Below are 26,381 nucleotides of genomic sequence, written 5' to 3'. Positions count from 1 at the left end.
TGCATGGAAGGATCGAGATCGGACTGGATTTCGATTTTCCGTCTTGTTTCGTTTGTCGGAATATATTTCTCCTCGTGAGCTACTCATGCCTAATAAAATGTTCCACTTATAGTAAGTTGGTCCAACTCTCATGTCTTCTTTTCCCTCCTTTGAGGTCGTCCGTGGTGAAACGATTCCTATAAAAAAGGAAGTGATTTTCGAACACCTTTGTACGCTTCTAATGATTTATTTAATTCAAAGACGAGAATAAAAGAAAGGCGCGTAAAAGGAGAAAATGGTGCACAGAAAATAATCTATGCCACTACAAACCGAAATTTTAAATAAAAAGAATAGAACAAACTCATTTCTAAATCTCTCCAGTCTCTTCTGCTACTTATTCATCATCGGGTATGCAGCTCATTTTTCTGTATCCGCAACAACTTCTGCACTGTCATTTGCTTGTTTCGCCGGAGCAACATTATGCATTCTCATTAGCTTCATCATGAGGCCTTTGAACGTCTCGTGCGCTTCTTTGTCCGCATCAGCATCTTCTGCCTCCTTACTAGCCCCTTCTGATGCTATGGGGGTTGCTATTGGAATCTTCTCATGCGCTTCTTTGGCCGCATCAGAATCTTCTTCCTCCTTACAGGCCTCAGTTGATGCCATGAAACTTGCAATCGGCGCATTATTTTGTGTAAGCTTCTGACTCCTAGCAACGTGCTTCTTTCCTCTTATATGAGACGACCACACCTTTGGAGTAAAGGCACCAATTTTACACCCTTCACACCAAAACGTAAACTCTTGTTTCTTTACGTCTTCTTTTCTCTCCACTCCGTCCACTATTTTAACCTTGTCGTTATTCTTCAGAACCTCTCCACACTGGACTTTCGACATTGGCGTCTCCCCCTTTGAAGTGCCCTGTTTGTGCATTTTCTGGTTGGAAACATCGCTGGTTTCATTGTGGTCAACCGATTTCCATACTTGTTTGGCCCTTAATTTTGTGCTTTTGATACCATTAACCTCCTTGGGCTCAGAAAACTTTGCAGCTTTCTTTGACAATTTTGAATTGCTGGAGCTCGTGCCTGGTTTCTGAGCTCTCAGTCTTGCTTCCTTGGCTTGGTGCTTCTTACCATTAATGTGATGAATCAAGCCCTTCTCACTTGTTGCACTAACATGGCACAGGGCGCAACTCCATTCCTCTTTGGGTTTCTTTTTCAACCCAAATGGAGGCAGCTCACTAGCACCCACCGTTGGTGGTGTTTTCCGCCTGACTCCGGAGAGATTTGGGTCAGGTTTCGCCTGCAACAAAGATACTTATACAAATTACATTAACAACAGTCTTTCAATTCTAAACATGCAATTGATGGTAAAATCTCAACATCATTTCCAATGCGAACTGCACTACCTGCTTTACAAATACGAAATTAACAGAAAACAACTTTTCGGTAATCTTAAGTAGACAAAACCAGTGATAAGAAATGTGTTGTCTAAGACATCTGCAAGATACCAACCTTCAATATGTCGACCATCATAACAGTGATTCAAAACAAATATTCAAGAAGTTGAAATAATTACAGAGGAATCTGTCTGCCCCAAGTAATTAGGTGAGAGGGCGGCATGTAGATACAATTATGTATAAGGACAATACCTCACACAAGGCCACAAGTGACCACTGCATATGCATCAAGAGGGTAGTCTTCTCCAAGTGAACCATCAAATGAAAAATCAATTTTCAACAATCACCAGTGCCATTAATCTTAGATTATTCCGTACCTCGATCAAACTGATATCACTATAACATAATGAAATAGCAAACCATCTTATTGACCGATCGAAGAAAAATAATCTACATAGTGAATGACAATGAGGCCCCATTGAGACGACTTTTAAAGTGCTGATCCACAAGCAAAAGCACTACCACATGCATAGGGACTAGGAAGCGAACTGATATACACCTTGCAATCCAATATTAGCATTGGTTATGGGCACAGCCACTTAGGCAATGCAGAGGCTACTAGTAACACAGACTCTTCAATGTATTTGTAAAACATAGACCCGAAAAGCCAACATTTCGAGGGTTGAAGGAGCGCAATACATACATACACATACACATACATATTCATCAGAGTATATGCCGTTCCTTCAACCTAAAAAATCTAGACAATCCAAAACAAATGGTGTATCTTGGTGGGCAATTTACCATCAATCTCATCTTTTACCTTGATTCTCATGGTCTAACCACGAATCTTAGGCCACGTTTGGTGTCTATGATTGGATTCGATAACTCACTAGAATAAGTGTATGCTAATGAGAGAAACGGATGTAATGTTTTGAAAGTTCTCACTAGAATCAGTGGATACTACAAGTTATCCAATCCAATCCTTGACGCCAAGTTATGCCTTCGTTACCAAGAAACCATACTAAACCAGAAAAAATCTCCCACTTTAGCACAAAACAGAGCATTCCCACCACAAACGCAGTAAACCATAAACAGAGCATTATTAAGTTAAAAACCAATCAAATTTTAAAAAGTAGAAATGGCACTGACCAGTAAGATCAACTTGTCCTTATTGTTGAGGTCTGAAACAGGAGGAGGAGCCGGAATCGCCTTGAAGCCATTGGTCAAAGGTTCCTGTTGCCGCCGCCACGTTCCCCTATCGAATGCGGCGGGCGCAAGAGAAGCAAACAATCCGAACTGGTCATCATCGAAGGGGTGGTGGACTCTCTGGTCGAATCGCACCGCCCCGAACCGGACCTGATCAAAACCGAGACCTTCGACAGAGGGTCTTCGCATAGCGATTTCCCGCTCCAGCATGAGCTCTCTCCTCACCTCCGCTTCGAGAGCCTGCCTTCGCACAATCTCCGCTGCAATAATCTCCTCCCTGATCCTCTCCTTCTCCAGCTGGCGCTCGATCATCTCGTCGTGGACGGACCTCGGGTTGTGGAGCGGGTCCAGGTTCAATCTCATATCCGGATTTCGGAACATAGCTATCTGGCCTGTTCAGAAAGAAGATTATCTCAGTTTAATCGCAGAGTGAGGAAATTAACTGAATTTCTAAGAAAAGAACTGAAATTTGAAGTAAATTCGTTTTCTTTTGGTTTCCCGACAACCAAACAGAAAATTGAGAGCAAAAGTAAGAAGGTAGAGCGAGACCTCCGAATGCGGGTTGGTAGCAGGAGAAGTAGCAGCCGGCGGGAGAAGGCGGCGGCGGCCTCTCGTCCACCGATCGGAATTTGAACTCCATTGAATCACTCAATAAATTGTTGCGCTTTGAACTTTGACTTGGTAAAGTGCAGAAACGAGAAAGAATAAACGTTTGCGGTTGGAGGTTGCAGTTACAACAGCAAAATATATACTCTCTGGCTGGATACTCGGTGGAGAAATAGTGACGAAATGCTGGCTGAGTCCGCGGGCCCACGGAGGAGGGGAGGGGAGAAGCAGAAGCAGGTGGAGACGTGTCGGTGGCGTGGGCAGTGCCGCGGGAGGACACTTTTCCGCGTTTGTGCTCCTCTTCTACCGTTTATGTTACTGTTACTGTAGGTAAAACCCTAAGTTAAAAATCTCTTTTTTTTCCGGAAATTTACTGTTTTTATTTTTTGAAAGTCGGTTTTAACTTAAATTAATATTGACTAACATTTGTTTACGCACTTTGGGTATATCAACATATTTTTTTAGAAAATGAAAAGGAGAGAGGGAGAGAGAGAGAGCGTGAGAGTGAGAGGAGTGGGAGGCTTTTGTTTTTGGTTTTTTTTTTTAATTTATTTATTTTAACATTGGAGGTATTTTAACATCACCTGAAGGTGATGTTTCAATAAATAAAAAAAGGTAAATTTGGACTTGTGAAATTATATTATTGTCCATTATTTTTTTGTGTAATAAAAGACTAATTTATTTTTTCAGTCCTCTTTTGATTGACAAATAGGGTTTTATTAATTAGTAGAGATAATGATGGTTTAGGTATTTTTTGGATGTCCAAAATGTTATATGGACTTGCCTATTACATTATTTTTCTTTTAAAAGCGATCAGTTGGCTTAGTTACGGGAGTCCATTTTTATGGGGTTAGAACGACTCACTATTTCAGCTTCCCTCTAACCATTATCGTGGTTTACTCATGTCAATAATAGAATCTAGAACATATCATGTAAAATACGAGTTAAAATTTGTCTCAGCCCACTGTGACACTATGAAGTGGCTGCATGTTACATTATGTGGACTTACACTAACTTAAATTAATAATGTATGTTTACGCTATGCGTTAACTTGTACGGTACTTTTTAAGTTACATTTCCTTTATGGATACTTTTCATTGATCAAAAATGTCATTTTATGTGACATATCTACGATGCGAAAGTCAAGTCAACATTATTGTGGTCAATATCACCAAGTCCCAGTCTTGTCAAAAAAACATCTTTTTTATTGGATATTTTAATAGAAGATGATATCCGCACTCTTTTTATTTTTTTTTACACATTTTTTTAATTTTTTATTGTTAAATCAGATGTATTAAAGAAGATAAAGAACATAAATTAATAAGAGATGTGTGAAAAGTAAAAATGGATGTATAGATAGCACACTTCTATTTTAATTTAGGTTAGAAATTTAAGCTATTATTAAATTTAGTTCAATTTATATTTTTTTAGCTTAAAAAATATTTATGATTTTCTTAATAAATATTTCAGTGGATCAAAAGCAAGGACTAAGCCATAAAGCATCCTCAAATAACATAGTGTCACATCCCGGTCCGAGGCAGATCACTTTCCAGGCCTGCTCCACAACCATAGCACGATATTGTCCGCTTTGGGCTTACCATTCCCTCACGGTTTTGTTTTTGGGAACTCACGAGCAACTTCCCAGTAGGTCACCCATCATGGGATTGCTCTAGCCCTCTTCTCACTTAACTTCGGAGTTCCTACGGAATCCGAAGCCAGTGAGCTCCCAAAAGGCCTCGTGCTAGGTAGGGATGAGAATATATATATAAGGATCACTCCCCTAGGTGATGTGGGATGTCACAATCCACCCCCCTTAGGGGCCCAACGTCCTCGTCGGCACATCACGGCCAGGGATAGGCTCTGATACCAAATTGTCACATCCCGACCCGGGCATGACCACTTCCCGGCCCGCTCCACCACCGTAGCACGATATTGTCCGCTTTGTGCTTACCATTCCCTCACGATTTTGTTTTTGGAAACTCACGAGTAACTTCCCAGTGGGTCACCCATCATGGGATTGCTCTAACCCCCTTCTCGCTTAACTTCGGAGTTCCTACGGAACCCGAAGCCAGTGAGCTCCCAAAAGGCCTCGTGCTAGGTAGGGATGAGAATATACACATAAGGATCACTCCCCTGGGTGATGTGGGATGTTACAATCCACCCCCCCTTAGGGGCCCGATGTCCTCGTCGGCACACACGCGACCAGGGTTAGGCTATGATACCAAATTGTCACATCTCGGCCCGGGGGGATCACTTCCTGAGCTCGCTCCACCACCATAGCACGATATTGTCCGCTTTCGGCTTACCATTCCTTCACGGTTTTGTTTTTGGGAATTCACGAGCAACTTCCAAGTGGGTCACCCATCATGGGATTGCTCTAGCTCTCTTCTCACTTAACTTCGGAGTTCCTACGGAACCTAAAGCCAGTGAGCTCCCAAAAAGCCTCGTGCTATATAGGGATGGGAATATACATATAAGGATCACTCCCCTGGGCGATGTGGGATGTCACACATAGTCACAAGTTAAAAAAATTCAAGAATTTGCTATACAAAATCCTTATATGTATTAATCCATAACAGTTTTTCATGCAACACTTTACACTATCCCTCAACGCATTTTTATGTTTTGAAAGCGTTGTTTGATAACTTCATTACCAATATCATTAAATATCTCTCTCTCTAAAAATAACCATGTTATTAATTTTCCATTAATTTCCCATCCGATTTCTCAATCGATTATTCATAAATTTCATGACTATAAATACTATTTCAATAGTAATATTGTAATAGTAGCAACTAGAAGAGTTAATGCTTATGTTATGTCTATCACGTGGGTTTGCTACATGCAATATGTACATTTTCTCAAGAAATGGCATTTGCTCCTTGGGGCCAAAGTGGCTCTGTCCTTGGTCAAAAGCTATTTCATGACATCAGTTAACCGAAGACTTAATAACAAAAATTAACGCAAGTATAAAAGTGTACAAAAATACAATTTTTGTGAGTTTGAAGGTAGTAAAATGGATATTACTCTAAATTTATGTCATCATATGCATATATATATATATAATACCTAAATCATGAGGTGACAAAATAAATTTAACATGTGAGTGAGGTAGTGTAACGACCCGTCCCTAAAAACTACGATTTTTATAATTTTAAAATGTGAAATTTTGAAAATGCCTTCAAGGCAAATGCATTGACATTTTTTACCACATTGTCGAGTCACGTAAGATCCATTTTCTTGGCATATCCTCGTAGTAATTGTCACTACGAATGCGTGGGCGCAAATAGAACATAATTTGGAGTTATTAACGAATGAAGTTGAGGGTAAAATTGTAAATTTATTATGAAAAACTCAAATTTTTGGAGCTTAATCTGGGAAGCCATGTGTGTGGCCCAGATTTAAAGAAAGAAGAAATGGACGGTTGGGAGAAGAGATAAAGGAGAGAAAGGATGGGCGAGACTCCCAATCAGAAAGAAGGGGGAAAAGAGTCGGACCAATGAGAAGAGATGAAAGGAAGAGAAATGAGAAATGAGAGAATAAGAAGATCAGCCGGATCCCTTAGAACCGCAACCTTGACCCGACTCCTGACGATTATTCTGACGGGTTTTCGTTGAATTCTCTGGCTTTCTTTAACCTTCCATTACCCCAAACATCTGCATGACATCCCATCATCCAAATTGACCTAAAATCGACGAGTTTCGTCGTGATTTCACGAAGAACATCCGTACGGGTATCGTGAAACCCTAGCCTTAAATTCACCATTTCTGAAGCAGCTAGCTATGATTAACACCACCAATCGACGTCCCTCGAGTCCAGGAACAAAATCCAAACTAGTTTGGGGGCGGCGGATAACCGAAGTTAGCATATCAGAGTTCACCTCTTTTAAAGTTTCCAACGGTTTAAGGATTTTTTAGGTCATTTCCCGGCCAAATTGGATGTCTTCGCAGGTATATAAATTGATCCTCGATTCATGATCTTCATTTTGGTATAATTTGGTGAATTTTGGAATTTTCCAGGAATTAGGGCAGCAGACCGCCATGTGCGGCGGGGCATGGCCAGTGGGCCAACGTTGCCCTTTTTGAGTTAAATTTGATGTTATGATGTCAATTTGATAACCGTTGATTATGGTTAGATAGTTTGAACCTAGTATGAATTACTACGTTCTTGACCATTTTATGATTCGACGATCCAATCGTTGGATCGTCACCTAACTTTAATACATTATAGTACGTAATATTTGAGGATCATTGGAACTTATGGATCGGGAATCCGACGAACGGATTTTCTGAATTGAATTTGTAAGTTCATAAAATAAAACATTAACCGCCACTTAATTTTGGCAATTGGCAGAGTCCGATTGTCGGATCGTGGTAAGATTTTAGTTTGTTATTCTAGAAGCATAATGTGGATCCTTGGAAGTTACGGATCAGAAATCTGCGATGCTGATCTTCTGGATTGAGTTACGTATGGTTGTGGACCCTACTGTCGATCTTTGACCGACGGTTGACTTTTGGTCATTGGGTCTCAAATTATTCTAGAACGTCTTTAGGGATGTGTTTTATGTAAGTTACGTGTTCTATTGATAAGGATTCTGATGCCTCGATGTTTGTGTTATGAAGTTGTAGTGCGAACTCCAGGTAAGTGGGCATTTGCTCTATATATACATACGTACATACATACATACATACATACATACATACATACATATATATATATATCGTGGTTTCCAGAACATTTTTAAAATGATTTATGCTTTAAATGCCATGTCGAAAATGAGTTGCATTTTAAGTATTGCATTATTATAAATCGAGAGTTATACCGTTTGATGTTGCGGAGGCTCGGGTAAGTTTCAGGTGAGTACATTGTGATGGTATTAGTTGCATTGCACATCATTATGCATAGATGCATTTAGTGATCATCATTGATGCACCCCGATGTTAGTGCTCCCGCCCGAGGTTAGGGCACAATTTTTCACGTGATGTTTACCTCCCGCACTGCACGCTCACCTTAGATCCAAGTTTGGTGCCAGCCCTGTCGTACAGACTACAATAGGTGGTTCCGACTCGTAGGTGACCTGCGATTATTCGCACAACCTTCACATGATCGTAGAACTTGAGCATACATATTTACACCTAACCCTGTCGTACAGACCACAATAGGTGGTTTCGACTCTTGTACTTGCATATATTGATGAGCCATAGGTCTAGTCGTACAGGTCGCATTAGATGACTCCGACTGACATATTACTTTATATTGATTTCACCTAACTTACATCTTTTAATGCATAAATGTTATGACATGGCATACTTGGTTTTTACTGTCTTTGTGCATTGTTTTTACGTATATGCGTAGTATTATTTTCTGGAAACTATATGGGTTTTACAGCGAGGGGTTAAACATTTTCAAAAGGTTTTTATTAAAACTTTATTTTCAGGCCCACTCACCCTTGTTTTTCACCATTCCAGGTTTTAGATGCTGAAAGTTCGTATCGACGAGGATTTGTAGGTGGCTACCTCTGAGGGTATGATCCTTACCCACACTACTATACCTTACTTATGCTTCAACGTCGCGTGTGAAATGGGCTGCTCACAGTGCACTCTTGTCTTTAGACACTTTTAGGTTTAAATTTATTCACATTTTTCACATCACTATATTTTATGGCTTCGTCACCCTCCAGGTGTTAGGCAGCACAGCTTGATTCGAAGTCCTACTGAACATTCCGGGTCGAGATGTGTCAGATAGAATATAAATAAAACTTAATCTAACTATCTATGAAAATAGTTTAAAAAAATTCGTCTTCATACATCTATAAATTCACACAAGTATATATGTTGATGTACATAATATCTACAACATTGATTAGTTAACCCTTCTTTTATGCATTCTACCTTAAAAGACTAGTTAATTGGTCCAACATACAGAATAAGCTAGCCAATAATAAATATATTTACAGTGGTTATTATGCTTTACACAAAATCTAAACTGCGATAAGAAAATTTGAATTCCGTGTGTATAAAAGAGGCACATGCCCTCTTACTATTCTGACTACGCCCACGTCTGCTAAAAGAAAGCGTCGAGTGCCTCATTGATTGGGTTGATGCTGTATTTCGGCCCAATACATAAACAAGCCCAAAACTGTGAATTTGGGGCCATGCCTATTTATATAAGGCGGAGTTTGGTGCCAAAAAAGCCCAATACGATACAAGAGAAAGTCCCTATCGATTGAAAATGAAGGACGACTCAGGAACCAGATTCAGATTGTGTTTAGATCTTACAACCAACCATTGGGTCGCCTTATCTTTGTTTGCTTCTCCATTAAGACCAAACTCTCTCTCTCTCTCTAGAAAAAAAAATCTGAGAAACAAAGATGCCGAGTCACTGTGAGATCTTTTGTGAGATTCTGATCGCAATTCTGCTCCCTCCGCTGGGCGTTTGTCTCCGGCACGGCTGCTGCACCGTAAGTCCTCTTTCTTTCTCCTCCGTCTTCTTCGTTTTTTGGTGGCAGATTCGATGTTATTAATGGTGAAAGATTGAAATTTTGGATTTGCAATTATTTATGCAGGTGGAGTTTTGCATATGCTTGCTGCTGACGCTGCTGGGTTACCTTCCGGGAATCATCTACGCCCTCTACGCCATCGTCTTCATCAATCGCGACGAGTACTTCGATGAGTACCGCCGCCCCCTCTACGCCTCCTCCAATTAAACCAAGGGGATCCTTAGATCTTTTGTTTGCTTGTTATGTTTATAATAAAATCTGAATTTGTATGCTGCATATGTTAAGACTGATTGCTTGTTTTGGTTTTGCTTCGGAAAATTAAGGGACCTTGCATGTTACCAATTTTATACTTGATCCAACTAAAATTTTGACTTAGATTACACTCAATTGTTTGCTTGCTGCAGTGATGTAGATTTGCCTTTGGGAGAAACTCATCATGTTGTAAATTGTGGTAGAAAGGGTATTTTTTGGCGCTAAGATCTGTCGGATAAAATTCTAGTGTATACAATATGCAGGAGCACCTGAGAGTTGATTGGTCTAGCGGTCAGGTCCTTTGGTTTGCTCCCAAGTGGTCTGGGGCTCCACTCTCTCACAATACCCACCTAGCAAATGCTAGAGTTTCTCGCTCACCAAATGTTCTGAGATCAGGCGGGGTTCTAGTAATTAGTGTGGTCAAACTCTCGGATACACTAGTTTTAAAAATAAGCGTATCATTAAGCCTGTGGCAGATCATTTGGTAATGATTGATGAGACTTAAATGGCTATTTGATGAATGATGATGTGCACTTTTGATACAACCAAGTTACCTTGTTGTGTTACCAATTAGGAGAAAACTTCAGTGCGGTCACATGGTTCACTTCGGCATTTGCCTCCACATTCACACCAAGCGAGTTATTTCTTCGCGCAGGTGAGCCTTACTGAAGTTCCTTTCCCGAGCTAAGCCAACAAAGCCTCCTTTTAGTTTAAAGGAGGCATGAGATGGTCCAATCATCTGGGCCTTGACCGCACAAAATAAAAGGGATGAGAATGACACCCAAACATGAGGGCATACAATCTGCCTCCAATCATTTGAACAAGCCCTTCCTTTTGTAGTACTTTTTATTTATTTTTGGCACGAACAATAACATTCTTAGCTATACTCCGGTTGTATATTTTCATGCGTTTATATTACGTAAAGATATTTCATGCATCTATATCGTGTAAACGGTATGTGCAGTCGGTTATAAGTTAGCTACTTACATGATGAATAGATCATCATGGTTAGATTATCTCATTTGAACTTGAGTTAAAATTTAGCTACTTTGGTGATGAATCATGATGAATAGATCATCATCGTTTACGTATCAGTAACTAATATTAACGGTTCATGATGAGCCGTCCAAATTGACCGATATACCTTATATCATGACTTTTCCCATACGAATATCTAACCGAAAGAAACCGAACTCTCTTGCTTTCGCGCAACCACCGAAATGGAAACAACCAACAGCGAAGAAACAGTGACGGAGTCCGGCTCGGACTGGGCCGAGTTGACCAAGGAGTGCCTGATCAACATCCTGGGACGGCTCACCCTGGAGCAACGATGGATTGGGCCGATGCTGGTCTGCAAGCCGTGGCTGCAGGCGTGCAAGCAGCCCTGCCTCAACTCCGCCTTCCACCTCGAGCCGCCGTCCGAATCCGCACGGTGGTGGACCCCGGAGTTCGAGCGGCGGGTCGATTCCATGCTCCGATCTGTCGTCGATTGGAGCGCCGGCTCGCTGAAACAGATCCGCACCACGCACTGCTCCAATCAGTCTCTCTCGCTCGTCGCTCAGAGGTATAATAAATCTTTCATCTCCATAACAAAACTTGTTTATCTGTTTTGAATTAGGAGACTCGGGTTATGCATAATTTGGAATGAGGAAAAGTAGGTTATCATTGATTAGATGTTTTCGGCATAAAGTTTTGATCTTGATTGTTGTATGCTGAGCTCAAGGTTTAGATTTTGAGATTTTGGTTCGTCAAAATTTGATCTTTGAGGATTGGATTGTGATGGCACTACCTTAAGTTGGTTAATAATCTTTTCGGAATCTACGATTGGAAGTGTTTTTTGCCATATATTGCATTTTGAAGCTTCATTTTTCCTTTCCGTTTGATTGATGAAGTGAGACATTGTTAGTGATCGTAATGTAATGATTTAGGTGCCCGAACCTCGAGGTTCTTTCGATCAAGAACTGCTCGAATGTGACTGATTCGTCCATGGCTGATATAGCGTTTCGCTGCCCCATGATCCGGGAACTTGACATCAGCTATTGCCACGAAGTATCTCATGAGTCTCTGGCGTTGATTGGGAGGAACTGCCCAAATCTGAAAATCTTGAAACGGAATATGATGAATTGGTTAGATCCATCCGAACACACTGGAGTTGTTCCGGACGAATACTTAAACACTTGGCCTCAGGATGGAAATTCAGAAGCTGCTGCAATTGGCAAATCTATCCCAAATTTGGAGCACCTTGAACTTCGATTCTCAAAGGTATCGGCTAAGGGGTTTGCTTTGATATCTGTAGGATGTCCAAATCTCGAGTACTTGGATTTGTTTGGGTGTGTGAACTTGACTCGTCGGGATATTGAGAACGCGACATCCAATTTGAAGAATTTGAAGGAGATTAAAAAGCCAAACTTTTACATTCCACGGTCAGTTTTCCGTACAGAGAGGTATGGCCATTGGAGGTTGATGATGAGCGATTTCAGATAGATGCTTTCACAATCTAGTCTGCTAAGCTCGGAAATAAACCATGTATGACCGTGTCGTGCTGCTCTGATCAATTGTGGGAGAAGTATATTGTATATGCTGGGGTGTGAAGCTCTTTACAAAGGTTCTGTATCTCTTCCACTTCTACTTATAGAAAACCATGTATTACTGCTTTTTTTCTCTTCGTATTTAGTTTCTTGCTTTCGTTTTACATATACGAATCATGTTTCTGCTTTTGTTTAAACATCACACCTCGTCGACCGTAGTTTTTTGCATGGTATGACAGTTACCGGACAGCATATGCTTTGGCTAGGAACAGGGGAAGAAGGGAAGAAATTTATGAAGTAAGGTAAGAACAGGGGAAGAAGGGAAGAAATTTATGAAGCAATTCAATAAGTAGATATTCTAATTCACAATTACATAAGAAACAGGTTAGAGAAACGGGTTTAAACACGGGTTTAACAGCGAAAGTTTCATCGCAAAACTTCCGTCCTAAATCACGTTTGCAAAATTACCTCAAGCGATTAGTACAGAGCAAAGATGATCGATCCAACAGCAACATGCCTGAGCACTGCGAAGAGGAAGAAATTGGGGGGTTTAGCTAGTAAAGGGCTTGCTGCACCCTTGCCGGGATGGGTGTGCCTAAGGTCGGAGGCACCACCGTAGGATGGCTTTGCTTTCTCGGAAATCCTTAAATGCTGAACTTCATGCATTATTTGATGGTCTTTTCTGCTTGATTTGTTCATCATATCATATACATCTGCAGAGCTTATAACACGGATAAAATTAGCGAAAAAGAACGTAGGGAGATCGGATATATTTCTCGATCAGTCGAGAGAATTTGTGAGCTTACCCTTAAGTTTGAGGTGACCATGCTGCTTCTTCAGAGGTGTATAACCTCCAGTTTTAGGGTTGGAAGTGCTTTCGCATGCAGAATGAACAACCAGACAGAGAATAAATAAGGACCATATTAGTATTTCTGTTCTCATCTTCCCTCAAATATTAACCGTGGCTAATTTTTCAAAGGTGGTTGATGAGGAAGAGGGACACACTTAAATAGACTTTTGTTGCTATCCGTTTGTGTGATTAGCACTAACTAAAAATAAAGATAAAGTTAATTAGGGTTTTCATATGGCTGATGGACAAAGTACTGATTCTTCTTAATCTGCTGCAGTCACATGCATATGTGTATGCGTGTGGTTTTTTGCATTCTTGGTTCGTAATCGTATAGAGAATTTATTCACAATCCATGCTTTATGCCATACAAGAGGGCAGTACTTAGTCATCAATTATACGTAAACACAAATTGGGCGGGGGGGATTTGCGATTCGACTGTGGCTGTGGTCGATCGTGTTGTGTTCTGACATAACTAGCTCCCAGTATAGTCGTATGAATATCTCTTTAATGTCGGAAGATATTTTAAGTTCGAATCTCTCTCTTAGCGAATCATAAAGTTTCATGCTTCGAAAGTTATTGTGAGAGAGGTTTGATGAAAAAGAATAAATTAGCTAGAGACTTTTTTTTTTTAAAGATCGACCAAATCACTTTGAATGGATAGAAAAGAATATGATGCCCCTATTATCTTTTTCTTGGAGAGCCCTCAAATACAAAGGAATTAATGGATTTGCTTTGCTTATTAATCAGGGAATATTTTTGTTAGCCACTCTCAATTAATGATGACGTTCACCACCTTATTTATCATCGTTTCAATTTTTGATATTTATCTAGTGAATAGACACAAATTTAAAAATTTAAACTCATTCAATGATATTACGCCCACCCCATTGTCTTATTTTCCCACTCCATTTTATTTTTTCACCCACCAAAAGTGTTAAAAGAAGAAAACACTCTTTTCTCATCCCCCCATCATTCCTAAAATACCCTAATGTGATTTCAACCCTCGATACCCCTACTCCGTTGGAGTGCCGCACCAACTCCCAACACCCAACCCAAGTCCCCCAACCATCAGAACACCACCATGGCAGCAAAACTGCCTCACCACCCATCTTTTTGTTCCCTGCATAGTTTAGATATTTTATTTTTCCTATGAATTTCAAGTAGTGCAGATTGCAATGGAATTCAATGTGTGGGTTATGTATTTAAAGTTTTAGAAAGAAGGGAAATGAGAGAGGAGGGAGGTGAGGTTTGGGTTGGGATTAGAACCAAAGAAGGGGCTGGGAGGACAAAAAGTTTAAAGCTATGGATGTTATGAAGCAGTGATGGGTGATATATGATCAGTTGGTTTGGAGAAAGAAAAATGGAAGTAGAAATACTTGTTTACAAGAGATGGGATTTCATCCTAGAAAGGCACAATAATTAAATTGAAAGAGAGAAGAATTTTTTTTTCTTTTACAGAGATGGTGAACGGGCATAAGAAAATGGGCAATTCGGCAATGTGCAGTGGACATAAGGAAATTGGCAATATGCAGTACGTTTTTGTTTTGGTACTTACATGTCATTTTACAAGAGGGTAAAATTGACATTAAAATTTAGGGGTGTGATATCCACACATCTTTTTTACTTGTCACACACCCTTCTAATTTTCGACCATCGAATCGGATGAATTGAAGAAGATCAACAAACAGAAATTAACAAAAGGTGTGTGAGAAGTAAAAAGGGGTGTGTGGATAGTACACCCCTAAAATGTATACTAAAATGTGGGTGGGGAAATAAGATAACGGAGTGGCTTTATCACACTCTTCTCAAATTATATGACATGTGATGTTTCACCCCTGTATTTCGATTACACTAAAGAATTTTAGTGAGGGTGGTGAGCGAAAAATGCAAAAGGCTCCCTATTCGTCATCATGTTTCTACCAACCACTTATTAATCTCAATAAATTAAGGGAAGTGCAATTGGCACTCCAAAAATTATATTTTGCACTTCAAACTTTCTATAATTAGAAAAAAATTACACTGATGAAGAATGTAAAATTAAATTTTTAGAGTGCTAATCACAGTTCCCCAAATTAATATACATGCATTTCGCTTTTCTCATCCAAAATTTGGAATGTCTTTTGAAATTTCAAAAAATTTCATGCTTTATTTCCGATCCAATATATCCGGAAACCAAACCCCCAACACGAATATATTAATTGTAAAAGTGTTCCAGTATGATACAATAATTTTTTTTTCGACGTGCATACGTGGTACATGACCATCAAAATCAGGAACATGAAGTTTCTATATTCTTTTCTAGGAAACAACGTACAAATTTATGTGGGGTTGATGATACCAATAGCATATACATATATATTGATACATCACAATTGAAAGAATGAACACAAAATTAAGATTAACATACAGCCGGTAGGATGGCGGCGCAGACATTCTAATTTACAAATAAGAAGCAGGTTTCGGAAACGGATTTAAACGCCGGGTTTAACAGCGAAAGTTTCATGCAAAACTTCCACATCGATCGCGTCCTAAATCACGTTTGCAAAATTACCTCAAGCGATTAATACAGAGCAAAGATGATCAATCCAACAGCAACATGCCTGAGCACTGCGGACAGGAAGAAAGTGGGGGGCTTAGCTAGTAGAGAGCTTGCTGCACCCTTGGTGGGACGGGGGCGCCTAAGGTAGACGCCGTTACCGTAGACTGGTTTTGCTCTCAGGGAAATCCTTAAATGCTGAACTTCATGCATTCTTTGATGGCCTTTTCTGCTTGATTTGTTCATCATATCATATACATCTGCAAGCGTATAACATTGATACAATTAGCGAAAAAGAACGTTGGGAGGTCGGATGTATTTCTCGACATGTCGAGAGAATTTGTGAGCTTACCCTTATGCTTAAGGTGTTTGAAAAAATTCGTCTGTGCCATACAAGAGGGCAGTACTTAGTCATCAATTATACGTAAACACAAATTGGGCGGGGGGGATTTGCGATTCGACTGTGGCTGTGGTCGATCGTGTTGTGTTCTGACATAACTAGCTCCCAGTATAGTCGTATGAATATCTCTTTAATGTCGGAAGATATTTTAAGTTCGAATCTCTCTCTTAGCGAATCATAAAGTTTCATGCTTCGAAAGTTATTGTGAGAGAGGTTTGATGAAAAAGAATAAATTAGCTAGAGACTTTTTTTTTTTTAAAGATCGACCAAATCACTTTGAATGTATAGAAAAGAATATGATGCCTCTATTATCTTTTTCATGGAGAGCCCTCAAATACAAAGGAATTAATGGATTTGCTTTGCTTATTAATCAGGGAATATTTTTGTTAGCCACTCTCAAGTAATGGTGACGTTCACCATCTTATTTATCATCGTTTCAATTTTCGATATTTATCTAGTGAATAGACACAAATTAAAAATTTAAACTCATTCAATGATATTAAGTAGAGTGGTGAGTATTATCACCACTTGGAGAGATTTTTCAATGTGCTTGGAACACGTAGCGGAACGCCACATGTCATAATATTATAATTGGAGGAAAGTTTTTTTTATAAGTGTTTCTTAAAGAGTGGTATTACGCCCACCCCATTGTCTTATTTTCCCACTCCATTTTATTTTTTCAGCCACCAAAAGTGTTAAAAGAAGAAAACACTCTTTTCTCATCCCCCATCATTCCTAAAATACCCTAATGTGATTTCAGCCCTCGATACCCCTACTCTGTTGGAGTGCCGCACCAACTCCCATCACCCAACCCAAGTCCCCCAACCATTAGAACACCACCATGGCAGCAAAACTGCCTCACCACCCATCTTTTTGTTCCCTGCATAGTTTAGATATTTTATTTTTCCTATGAATTTCAAGTATTGCAGATTGCAATGGAATTCGATGTGTGGGTTATGTATTTAAAGTTTTAGAAAGAAGGGAAATGAGAGAGTAGGGAGTGAGGTTTGGGTTGGGATTAGAACCAAAGAAGGGGCTGGGAGGACAAAAAGTTTAAAGCCATGGATGTTATGAAGCAGTGATGGGTGATATATGATCAGTTGGTTCGTATTTGATTAGATTCCTGGAATTAGGGTTTTGGAGAAAGAAAAATGGAAGTAGAAATACTTGTTTACAAGAGATGAGATTTCATCCTAGAAAGGCACAATAATTAAATTGAAAGAGAGAAGAATTTTTTTTCTTTTACAGAGATGGTGAACGGGCATAAGAAAATGGGCAATTCGGCAATGTGCAGTGGACATAAGGAAATTGGCAATATGCAGTACGTTTTTGTTTTGGTACTTACATGTCATTTTACAAGAGGGTAAAATTGACATTAAAATTTAGGGGTGTGATATCCACACACCCTTTTTTACTTGTCACACACCCTTCTAATTTTCGACCGTCGAATCGGATGAATCGAAGAAGATCAACAGATAGAAATTAACAAAAGGTGTGTGAGAAGTAAAAAGGGGTGTGTGGATAGTACACCCCTAAAATGTATACTAAAATGTGGGTGGGGAAATAAGATAACAGAGTGGGTTTATCAACACTCTTCTCAAATTATTATGACATGTGATGTTTCACCCCCATATTTCGGTTACACTAAGGCCCTGTTTGGCAGATTGGATAAAGGATCAGATAGGATTAGTTATACGGATTCGGGTGTTTGGCGTTCACTCGTACTGAATAAGCGTCGGATTAATTTAACCGGTCGGATAGGATAACACGGTATACACCCGCTTAATAAAATCAACCAAAACGCCCGAATTATTTAGTTGGGGAAGAAGAATATGGGAGAGAAAGGGAGGGAGTTTGGGAGGTGTGGCGGAGAGAGCTGGGGAACAATTATTTGGGATTCTTCTGCAGTCGGGGAAGAAGAAGGGAGAGAGAGGGAGGGTGTTTGGGGGGTGTGGAGAGATCTGGGAACAAAAAAATGATTTCATTTTAAAATTTTATTTTTTTTAAGTTTGATTCCTCCTATCTAGTATAATATCAAAAACAGTATAAATAATACGGTCACTAGTCCGATACTGCACCAAACACCCGACTAATTTAGTCAGTACTATCCGGTGACTATTTATCCTATCCGACAGAAATAGTCAGTACAGTCCGAGCTGCCAAACGAGGCCTAAAGAATTTTAGGGAGGGTGGTGAGCAAAAAATGAAAAAGGCTCCCTATTCGTCATCATGTTTCTACCAACCACTTATTAATCTCAATAAATTAAGGGAAGTGCAATTAACACTCCAAAAATTATATTTTGCACTTCAAACTTTCTATAATTAGAAAAAAATTACACTGGTGAAGAATGTAGAATTAAATTTTTAGAGTGCTAATCACAGTTCCCCAAATTAATATACATGCATTTCGCTTTTCTCATCCAAAATTTGGTATGTCTTTTGAAATTTCAAAAATTTTCATGCTTTATTTCCGATCCAATATATCCGGAAACCAAACCCCCAACACGAATATATTAATTGTAAAAGTGTTCCAGTATGATACAATAATTTTTTTTCGACGTGCATACCTGGTACATGACCATCAAAATCAGGAACATGAAGTTTCTATATTCTTTTCTAGGAAACAACGTACAAATTTATGTGGGGTTGATGATACCAATAGCATATACATATATATTGATACATCACAATTGAAAGAATGAACACAAAATTAAGATTAACATACAGCCGGTAGGATGGCGGCGCAGACATTCTAATTTACAAATAAGAAGCAGGTTTCGGAAACGGATTTAAACGCCGGGTTTAACAGCGAAAGTTTCATGCAAAACTTCCACATCGATCGCGTCCTAAATCACGTTTGCAAAATTACCTCAAGCGATTAATACAGAGCAAAGATGATCAATCCAACAGCAACATGCCTGAGCACTGCGGACAGGAAGAAAGTGGGGGGCTTAGCTAGTAGAGAGCTTGCTGCACCCTTGGTGGGACGGGGGCGCCTGAGGTAGACGCCGCTACCGTAGACTGGTTTTGCTCTCAGGGAAATCCTTAAATGCTGAACTTCATGCATTCTTTGATGGTCTTTTCTGCTTGATTTGTTCATCATATCATATACATCTGCAAGCGTATAACATTGATACAATTAGCGAAAAAGAACGTTGGGAGGTCGGATATATTTCTCGACATGTCGAGAGAATTTGTGAGCTTACCCTTATGCTTAAGGTGGTCATGCTGCTTCTTCAGAGGTGTATGATCTCCAGTTTTAGGGTTGGAAGTGCTTTCACATGCAGAATGAACAACCAGACAGAGCATAAAAAAGGACCATATTAGTAATTCTGTTGTCATCTTCTCTTAAATATTAACTGTAAATAATTTTTCAAAGGTTGTTGATGAGCAAGAGGGACACACTTAAATAGACTTCTGCTGCTATCTGTTTAAGTGTAATTAGCACTAATTATTAGGCATAAAGATAAAGAGAAAAGCATGGGCGGAGTTACTGAGGGAATAGAATGGTCCCCGGCCCATCCTGCCTTTTTTTCCCCTGCTAATCTAATAGTAGCTTCATGCTAATGTTGTATATCTGTTTAATATCCTTAAAATTCAAATGTGTTTTCAATTCAAACTCTTTTTCATTCCATGCTAGACCTCATTTTTCTCTCCATCCCTCTTATTGCGGTGCAATCTTCACTTCCCCTCCTTATTCTATCAACTTTTCTATTTAGCTTTTAACTTGTATTTTAAACAATTTCTTGCTTACTCTTTATCTCATATTCGGGTTTTTGGAATTTGTTCAATGTTTTTAGTTCTCTGTATTGAATTTAGGATCTTTCAATTTTGCAAATTAGTCCAATTTCACATGTTTTGAGTTTAAATTACCTATATATATGTGAAAGACCTCCTTCCACAAACATGAAATCCTTACTTCGTCACTGGCGAAAAGTAGAAAAAAATTAGTTGATTAAGGATTTCTTGGCCAGTGGATAAAGTAAAGATTCTTGTTAATCGGAATAAAATAGATCTACTGCAGGCACATGTATATGTGCATGCGTGTGGTTTTGCTTTCTTGGTTCGGAATCGTATCGAGATTTTATTCACGGTGCATACTTTAAGCCATACAAGGGCAGCACCTAGTCAATTATATATGTAAACATGTACAAACTGGGCTGGGGAATTTGCGATTCTATGGTGGCCGCGATCTATTAAGGTCTGTTTCTGACGTAACCATAGTATAGTTGTCGAATCTCTTTTTAATATCAGAAGATGTTTAAGTTAGAATCTCACTCTTTGCGAATCATAGAAGATTGTGCTCCAAAAGTTATAGTAAGGAGAGAGGTTTGATGAAAAAGAATAATTAGCTAGAGACCTTTTCTTAAGGGTCGACCAAATCACTTTGAATGGATAGAAGAGAATGTGATGCCTCTAATATCCTTTTCTTGGAGAGCCCTCAAAGACAAAGGAATCAATGGCTTGCTTCTATTTCCATGTCGGTGAATGCTTCGTTTATTTATCAAGGAATATTTTTGCTCACCAACGTCAAATGATGATAATGCTCACCACCTTATTTATCATCGTTATATGAGTTTAAATTTCAAGATTTGTGTTGTGAATAAATACAAATCTCAAAATTTAAACTCATTCAATGATAATAAGTATAGTGGTCAGTTTTACCACCACTCGAGTGTAGAAAAAGGTATGTAGGCTAAAAATATATTTGTTATTGATACGTGAATGTGGAAAAAATGGAAGAGAATGCTTTTTTTCTCATTATCTTTCTCTACAAGATTACAAGGATATATATACATGATACAAGTGTGTAGGTAGGACAAGGTAGCCGTCCTAGTGTGTAGGTAGGACAAGGTAGGACGGCTGTAGGACGACTTGACGGCTGTAGGACGGCTAGTGTGTAGATAGGACAAGGTAGGACGGCTGTAGGATGGCTTGACGGCTGTAGGACGGCTAGTGAATAATATTATATACAATTACACAAGGACTCCAACGATATTCCTTATTTGTCTAACACTCCCCCTCAAGTTGGAGAGTGGATGTCAAGAACTCCCAACTTGCGTAACATACCTGAAAACTTTTCTTTCCCAAGAGGTTTGGTAAACAAGTCTGCCAACTGTTGTGCTGTACCCACTTGCTTGGTCTCTATTGTGCCATCTACAATCTTATCTCGTATAAAGTGACAATCCATCTCAATGTGACGAGTTCGTTCATGAAAAACAGGATTGGCAGCTATATGTAACGCTGCTTGATTATCACAAAATTAAATTGAAGGACCATCCAAAGGAATGTTCAAATCCTTCAACAAAAAACGAAGCCAAACTATCTCGCAACAAGCACCTGCCATGGCCCTATATTCCGCCTCTGCTGAAGAGAGCGAAACGGTTTTCTGTCGTTTCGTCCGCCAAGAAATCAAAGAACCACCCAAGAATACACAATACCCAGTAGTCGAATGGCGAGTGATAGGGCAACCTGCCCAATCAGAATCACAAAACGCAGTTAACTTGGTCTGGTTGCCAAAACGAAATAATAAACCTTGACCTGGAGTAGCCTTCAAATAACGAACAATACGAAGCGCAGCATCCATATGAGATATCCTTGGCTCGTGCATAAAACGGCTTAGAACATGCACAAAATAGGTGATATCCGGCCGAGTGATAGTGAGATATATTAACCGACCTACTAATCGTCGATACTTTTCAGGATCCTTGAGAAGTTCTCCTTTATCAGATAATTTTGTGTCATCCATAGGAAAAGCAATGGGTCGTGCTCCCAAAAAACCATAGTCCTTGAGAATCTCTAATGCATACTTGCGTTGAGAAATATAAATCCCTTGTTTGGAACGAGAAACCTCAATACCCAAAAAATATTTTAAATCACCAAGGTCTTTTATCCGAAAATGATCACGGAGAAAAGACTTCAGAGAATTAATGGCACTAGCATCATTGCCTGTAATCACAATATCATCCACATAAATGAGCAAAGCTGTGAAAGAAATACCAGACTTTTTAGTGAACAATGAATAGTCAGCTTTGGATTGTTGAAAACCGGCAGAAATGATGGCACTAGTGAATTTGGCAAACCATTGGCGAGAAGCCTGCTTAAGACCATAAAGTGACTTGTGAAGGCGACACACAAGATTCTCCCCCTGTCGCCGAAGACCAGGAGGAGGAGACATATAGATTTCTTCTTGTAAGTCACCATGTAAGAAAACATTATTAACATCAAGCTGATGAAGAGACCAAGACTGACTAGCAGCAAGAGCAAGAAGACAACGCACCGTAATCATCTTAGCAGTAGGAGAAAAAGTGTCATGATAATCAATACCTTCAGCCTGAGTGAAGTATTTAGCAACCAAACGAGCTTTGTAGCGGTCAATAGAGCCGTCGGAATTGTGCTTGAGTTTGTACACCCACTTACAACCAATGGGAATTTTGCCAGGGGGCAAGGAAGTTAAAGTCCAAGTACCATTAGCATGTAAAGCTTGAAGCTCCTCAGTCATAGCACGTTGCCAATTAGGGTCAGTGGCAGCCTCGGCAAAGGAGGAAGGCTCCACAGTCCGACTGACAGAGTTAATGTAAGAAAAATGCCTGGGAGAGTAACGGTGATAAGAGAGAAAATTACAAAGTGGATATCGCGTACCTTGTGTAGAACCGGGTTGCGAAGTCGAAGATGGGTGGGATGACAGAATCACCTGCGAGCAAACGTAGTCTTTTAAATAGGATGGAGGTTTATGGGCACGGGAAGAGGTGCGGGGAAGGAGAGGATTGGTAGGTAGTGGGGGGGGTAGGGATGTTCGTGGGTAAAGGGGCATGGGGAGGAACGGGTAATGGGACAGCAAGGGAATCTGTGGGAGGCGTGGAAGGGGAGGAAGGTGGAGGAGGGTGAGGCGTCAGGGCAGGAAGAGGTGGGTTATATGTAAAGTCCAGAGGGGGTGGGATGGGTAGGGTAGGCGAAGAGGATGGGATAGGAGGGTGAGAAACGGCATAAGGGAAAGTAGTTTTGTGAAAGATGACGTCTCGACTAGTGAAAATGCAGTGATTGTCGAGATCGTAAAGGGTATAGGCCTTTTGTCCATGAGGATAACCGAGAAAAATGCAACGATGAGCCCGAGGGGAAAATTTGGTGGTGGGAGTGACAGAGGTGGCATATGCCAGACAACCAAAGACGCGGAAGTGGTCATAAGATGGGGTTTTCGAAAAGAGAACCTTAAATGGGGATTTATGATGGAGAAGACGGGTAGGGAGACGATTGATGAGATAAGTAGCGGTAAGAACACATTCCCCCCAAAACTTGATAGGAAGATGGGATTGAAAACGAAGGGCGCGAGCGGTTTCAAGAAGATGACGATGTTTTCTTTCAACAACGCCATTTTGTTGGGGGGTATAAACACAAGAAGTTTGTAAAAGCACCCCATGATCAAAGAAAAAACTACGAAGAGATAAAAATTCACCACCATTGTCAATACGAATGCATTGGATGGTAGTGCGGAATTGGGTAGTGACATAAGCAAAAAAATCCTTAATTAATTGTTGAGTGTCGGATTTATGTTTCATGAGGAAGACCCACGTAAAGCGAGAAAAATCATCCACAATGGTTAAGAAATAATGAGCACCAGAAAGAGAAGATTGACGATTCGGGCCCCAAATATCATAATGAATTAAAGCAAAAGGGAAAGTTGATGAAATTGAACTCAAAAGAAAAGGTTGATGAGTTTGTTTTGCCAACGGACAAACATCACAAATATGACTAGAATCAAAAGTACAATTAAGAGAGATAGATGCCAAAGCTTGCAAACGAGTGGAGGAGGGGTGACCAAGACGCCTATGCCAGAGGGAGGAGGGGATGGTAATGATGTTGCAGAGAGGTTGACGGGTGGGGAGAGAAGAGGTAAGGGCCACAAGGTAATACAGATCGCCACGTCGCTTACCCACACCAATCATCGCCTTCGAAACCAAGTCCTGCAAAACACACCAATAAGGAAAGAAGGTTATGGAACACGATAATCCATCTGTAAGTTTACCAATCGATAAAAGGTCCACTCGGAAATTAGGGACACATAAAACATCCTTCAAAGTAACTGATGAATTTAAAGGAAGAGTGCTGGTAAAAGTAATAGGAGCGGAAGCACCACTAGGCAAAGAAACAGGCGGCAAATGTGAAGGAGAACGATTAACCAAACATGAGGCGGAAGAAGTAATATGATCCGTAGCACCACTGTCAAGAATCCATTGACCATGACGAGAGGTGACAGGTAACAAACCTTGGGCAAAATCAGTAGTGAGCACGGCATTGGCCTGAGGAGGGGTGGTGGTGTCACGTAGAGCAGCTAGAACATGGGAGTGCTGCTCGGCAGAGAGGTCAGGCATGGCAAGCTGCAAGTCATGCAAAGTGGGCTGGGCCCCGTGCACTTGGTGGGTCGCTGGAGTAGAAGAGGAGGTGGGGGCCTGGGTGCCTTGCACGTGATGGGCCTGGGTGAAATTATGGGGCCGGGAAGCAGAAAACCGTGGCTGCCGGGGAGGACTGGAAGGTGCATGGCTGCGGGAAGAACTGGAAGCAGTGGCACGACGCGGTGGTCGCCACGGTTGGCCATGGAGGGGATGGCCAACGGGATAGCCATGAAGTTTATGGCAGGTGTCTCGGGTATGATAATCAAAATTGTAGTAGGTGCAGTGGAGAGGAGGACGAGCAGAGGAGGGACGGGACGGGCCACGAACAACCATGGCAGCAGGTTGATCGACAAAGCGGAGGACGCCCAGGGAGCGTTGTTTTTCAGCTTGAGACACCGAGGAACATGCCTGACGAACAGTGGGAAGGGGATTCATTAAAAGAATCTGGTCACGAACAGCAGCAAAGGATTCGTTGAGGCCCATTAAAAATTGCATGAGTTGTTGACGGTCATGCCTGGCGTTGCAAGAGCACGTGCAACCATCATTATAAGAAGCAAGCTCATCCCAGAGAGCTTTCAGGCGAGTAAAATAGGCGGAGATAGAAGAAGAACCTTGAGAAATTGTAGCAAGTTCCCGGTTGAGTTGAAAGATGCGTGGAGCATTACTCTGAGAGAAGCGTTCGCGAAGATCATCCCATACAGCTTGGACAGAGGTGGAAAAAAGCACAGATTCTTGAAGGTCAGGTTTCAAGGAATGCAGAAGCCAAGAGAGAATCATGTCATTGCAACGACGCCAAGCCGCGTGAGCATCAGGGTCGTCGGAGGAAGAAGGTTCTTGGATATCGCCTGTGATGAGACCAAGTTTATTCTTGGCACTCAAGGAAAGCTGCATGCCACGGGCCCAGGATGTGTAGTTATCACCATTCAACTTCTTGGATACAAGGACAAGATTCGGGTGGTCGGAATGATGAAGGGAAAAAACACCATCGGAAGAAGAAGAGTCAGCCATGGGAACAGCAGAGAAAGCTGCCGAAAAAAAAATTAGGGCTAGGGTTATAAACCTGCTCTGTATACCATGTAGAAAAAGGTATGTAGGCTAAAAATATATTTGTTATTGATACGTGAATGTGGAAAAAATGGAAGAGAATGCTTTTTTTCTCATTATCTTTCTCTACAAGATTACAAGGATATATATACATGATACAAGTGTGTAGGTAGGACAAGGTAGCCGTCCTAGTGTGTAGGTAGGACAAGGTAGGACGGCTAGTGTGTAGGTAGGACAAGGTAGGACGGCTATAGGACGACTTGACGGCTGTAGGACGACTTGACGGCTGTAGGACGGCTAGTGTGTAGGTAGGACAAGGTAGGACGGCTGTAGGACGGCTTGACGGCTGTAGGACGGCTAGTGAATAATATTATATACAATTACACAAGGACTCCAACCATATTCCTTATTTGTCTAACATCGAGGGTGATGAGCAAAAATGCACCCTATTCATCATGTTTCTAGCTACCACTTAGTAATAAAAGTCAAGGTGATTCGATGAAAAGTATAAAGCAATTAACAAAAAGACTTACGTAATTTAATATGGTGGATAAATAATATCGGGGAAAATAACTAGGTTAATTGAAAATTCAGGTGTGAGCAAATGGATGATGAGTAAAAATGCACCATATTCCTCGTGCATCTAGCTACCACTTAGTAATGAAAGTCAAGTTGGTTCGATGAAAAGCGTA

The 26,381-nt window shown here is 40.5% G+C and overlaps 5 protein-coding genes and 1 long non-coding RNA gene across 6 annotated transcripts; 2 read left to right on the top strand and 4 right to left on the bottom strand.

Annotated features, from left to right (window-relative positions):
• Positions 1-210: 210 nt before the first annotated feature.
• Positions 211-3,489, bottom strand: LOC103949060. The gene is made up of 3 exons (XM_009360154.3): positions 3,134-3,489; positions 2,528-2,976; positions 211-1,278 (listed from the first exon to the last, which is right to left on the bottom strand). Exons 1-3 carry the CDS (start codon positions 3,222-3,224, stop codon positions 397-399), a joined length of 1,422 nt encoding a protein of 473 aa, XP_009358429.2. The 5' UTR covers positions 3,225-3,489; the 3' UTR covers positions 211-396.
• Positions 3,490-9,488: 5,999 nt separating this feature from the next.
• Positions 9,489-10,036, top strand: LOC103949061 (UPF0057 membrane protein At4g30660). Its single transcript, XM_009360155.3, has 2 exons — positions 9,489-9,650; positions 9,756-10,036. Exons 1-2 carry the CDS (start codon positions 9,561-9,563, stop codon positions 9,894-9,896), a joined length of 231 nt encoding a protein of 76 aa, XP_009358430.1. The 5' UTR covers positions 9,489-9,560; the 3' UTR covers positions 9,897-10,036.
• A 136-nt stretch (positions 10,037-10,172) lies between these two features.
• Positions 10,173-12,633, top strand: LOC103949055 (F-box protein SKIP1). The gene is given in 4 exon segments (XM_048584194.1): positions 10,173-11,064; positions 11,123-11,505; positions 11,870-12,402; positions 12,405-12,633. Coding segments are annotated over 4 exon segments (963 nt in total). The 5' UTR covers positions 10,173-11,055; the 3' UTR covers positions 12,443-12,633.
• Positions 12,634-12,810: 177 nt separating this feature from the next.
• LOC103949054 lies at positions 12,811-13,472 on the bottom strand. Its single transcript, XM_009360150.3, has 2 exons — positions 13,276-13,472; positions 12,811-13,182 (listed from the first exon to the last, which is right to left on the bottom strand). The coding sequence occupies exons 1-2, from the start codon at positions 13,409-13,411 to the stop codon at positions 12,947-12,949; spliced, it is 372 nt and encodes a 123-aa protein (XP_009358425.2). The 5' UTR covers positions 13,412-13,472; the 3' UTR covers positions 12,811-12,946.
• Positions 13,473-15,588: 2,116 nt separating this feature from the next.
• On the bottom strand, positions 15,589-16,495 carry LOC125468616. The gene is made up of 2 exons (XR_007251013.1): positions 16,208-16,495; positions 15,589-16,115 (listed from the first exon to the last, which is right to left on the bottom strand). It is a non-coding gene; the product is annotated as an uncharacterized LOC125468616 (long non-coding RNA).
• Positions 16,496-18,842: 2,347 nt separating this feature from the next.
• Positions 18,843-19,883, bottom strand: LOC103949053. Its single transcript, XM_009360149.3, has 2 exons — positions 19,462-19,883; positions 18,843-19,369 (listed from the first exon to the last, which is right to left on the bottom strand). The coding sequence occupies exons 1-2, from the start codon at positions 19,595-19,597 to the stop codon at positions 19,134-19,136; spliced, it is 372 nt and encodes a 123-aa protein (XP_009358424.2). The 5' UTR covers positions 19,598-19,883; the 3' UTR covers positions 18,843-19,133.
• Between the last annotated feature and the right edge of the window lie 6,498 nt (positions 19,884-26,381).

Source organism: the organism of the source record quoted next, unplaced genomic scaffold (genome assembly GCF_019419815.1).
Source record: "Pyrus x bretschneideri cultivar Hongxiangsu unplaced genomic scaffold, Pyrus_bretschneideri_v1 Contig1, whole genome shotgun sequence".
NCBI lineage: Eukaryota > Viridiplantae > Streptophyta > Magnoliopsida > Rosales > Rosaceae > Pyrus > Pyrus x bretschneideri.
This window is presented reverse-complemented; position numbering and strand designations above follow the sequence as displayed.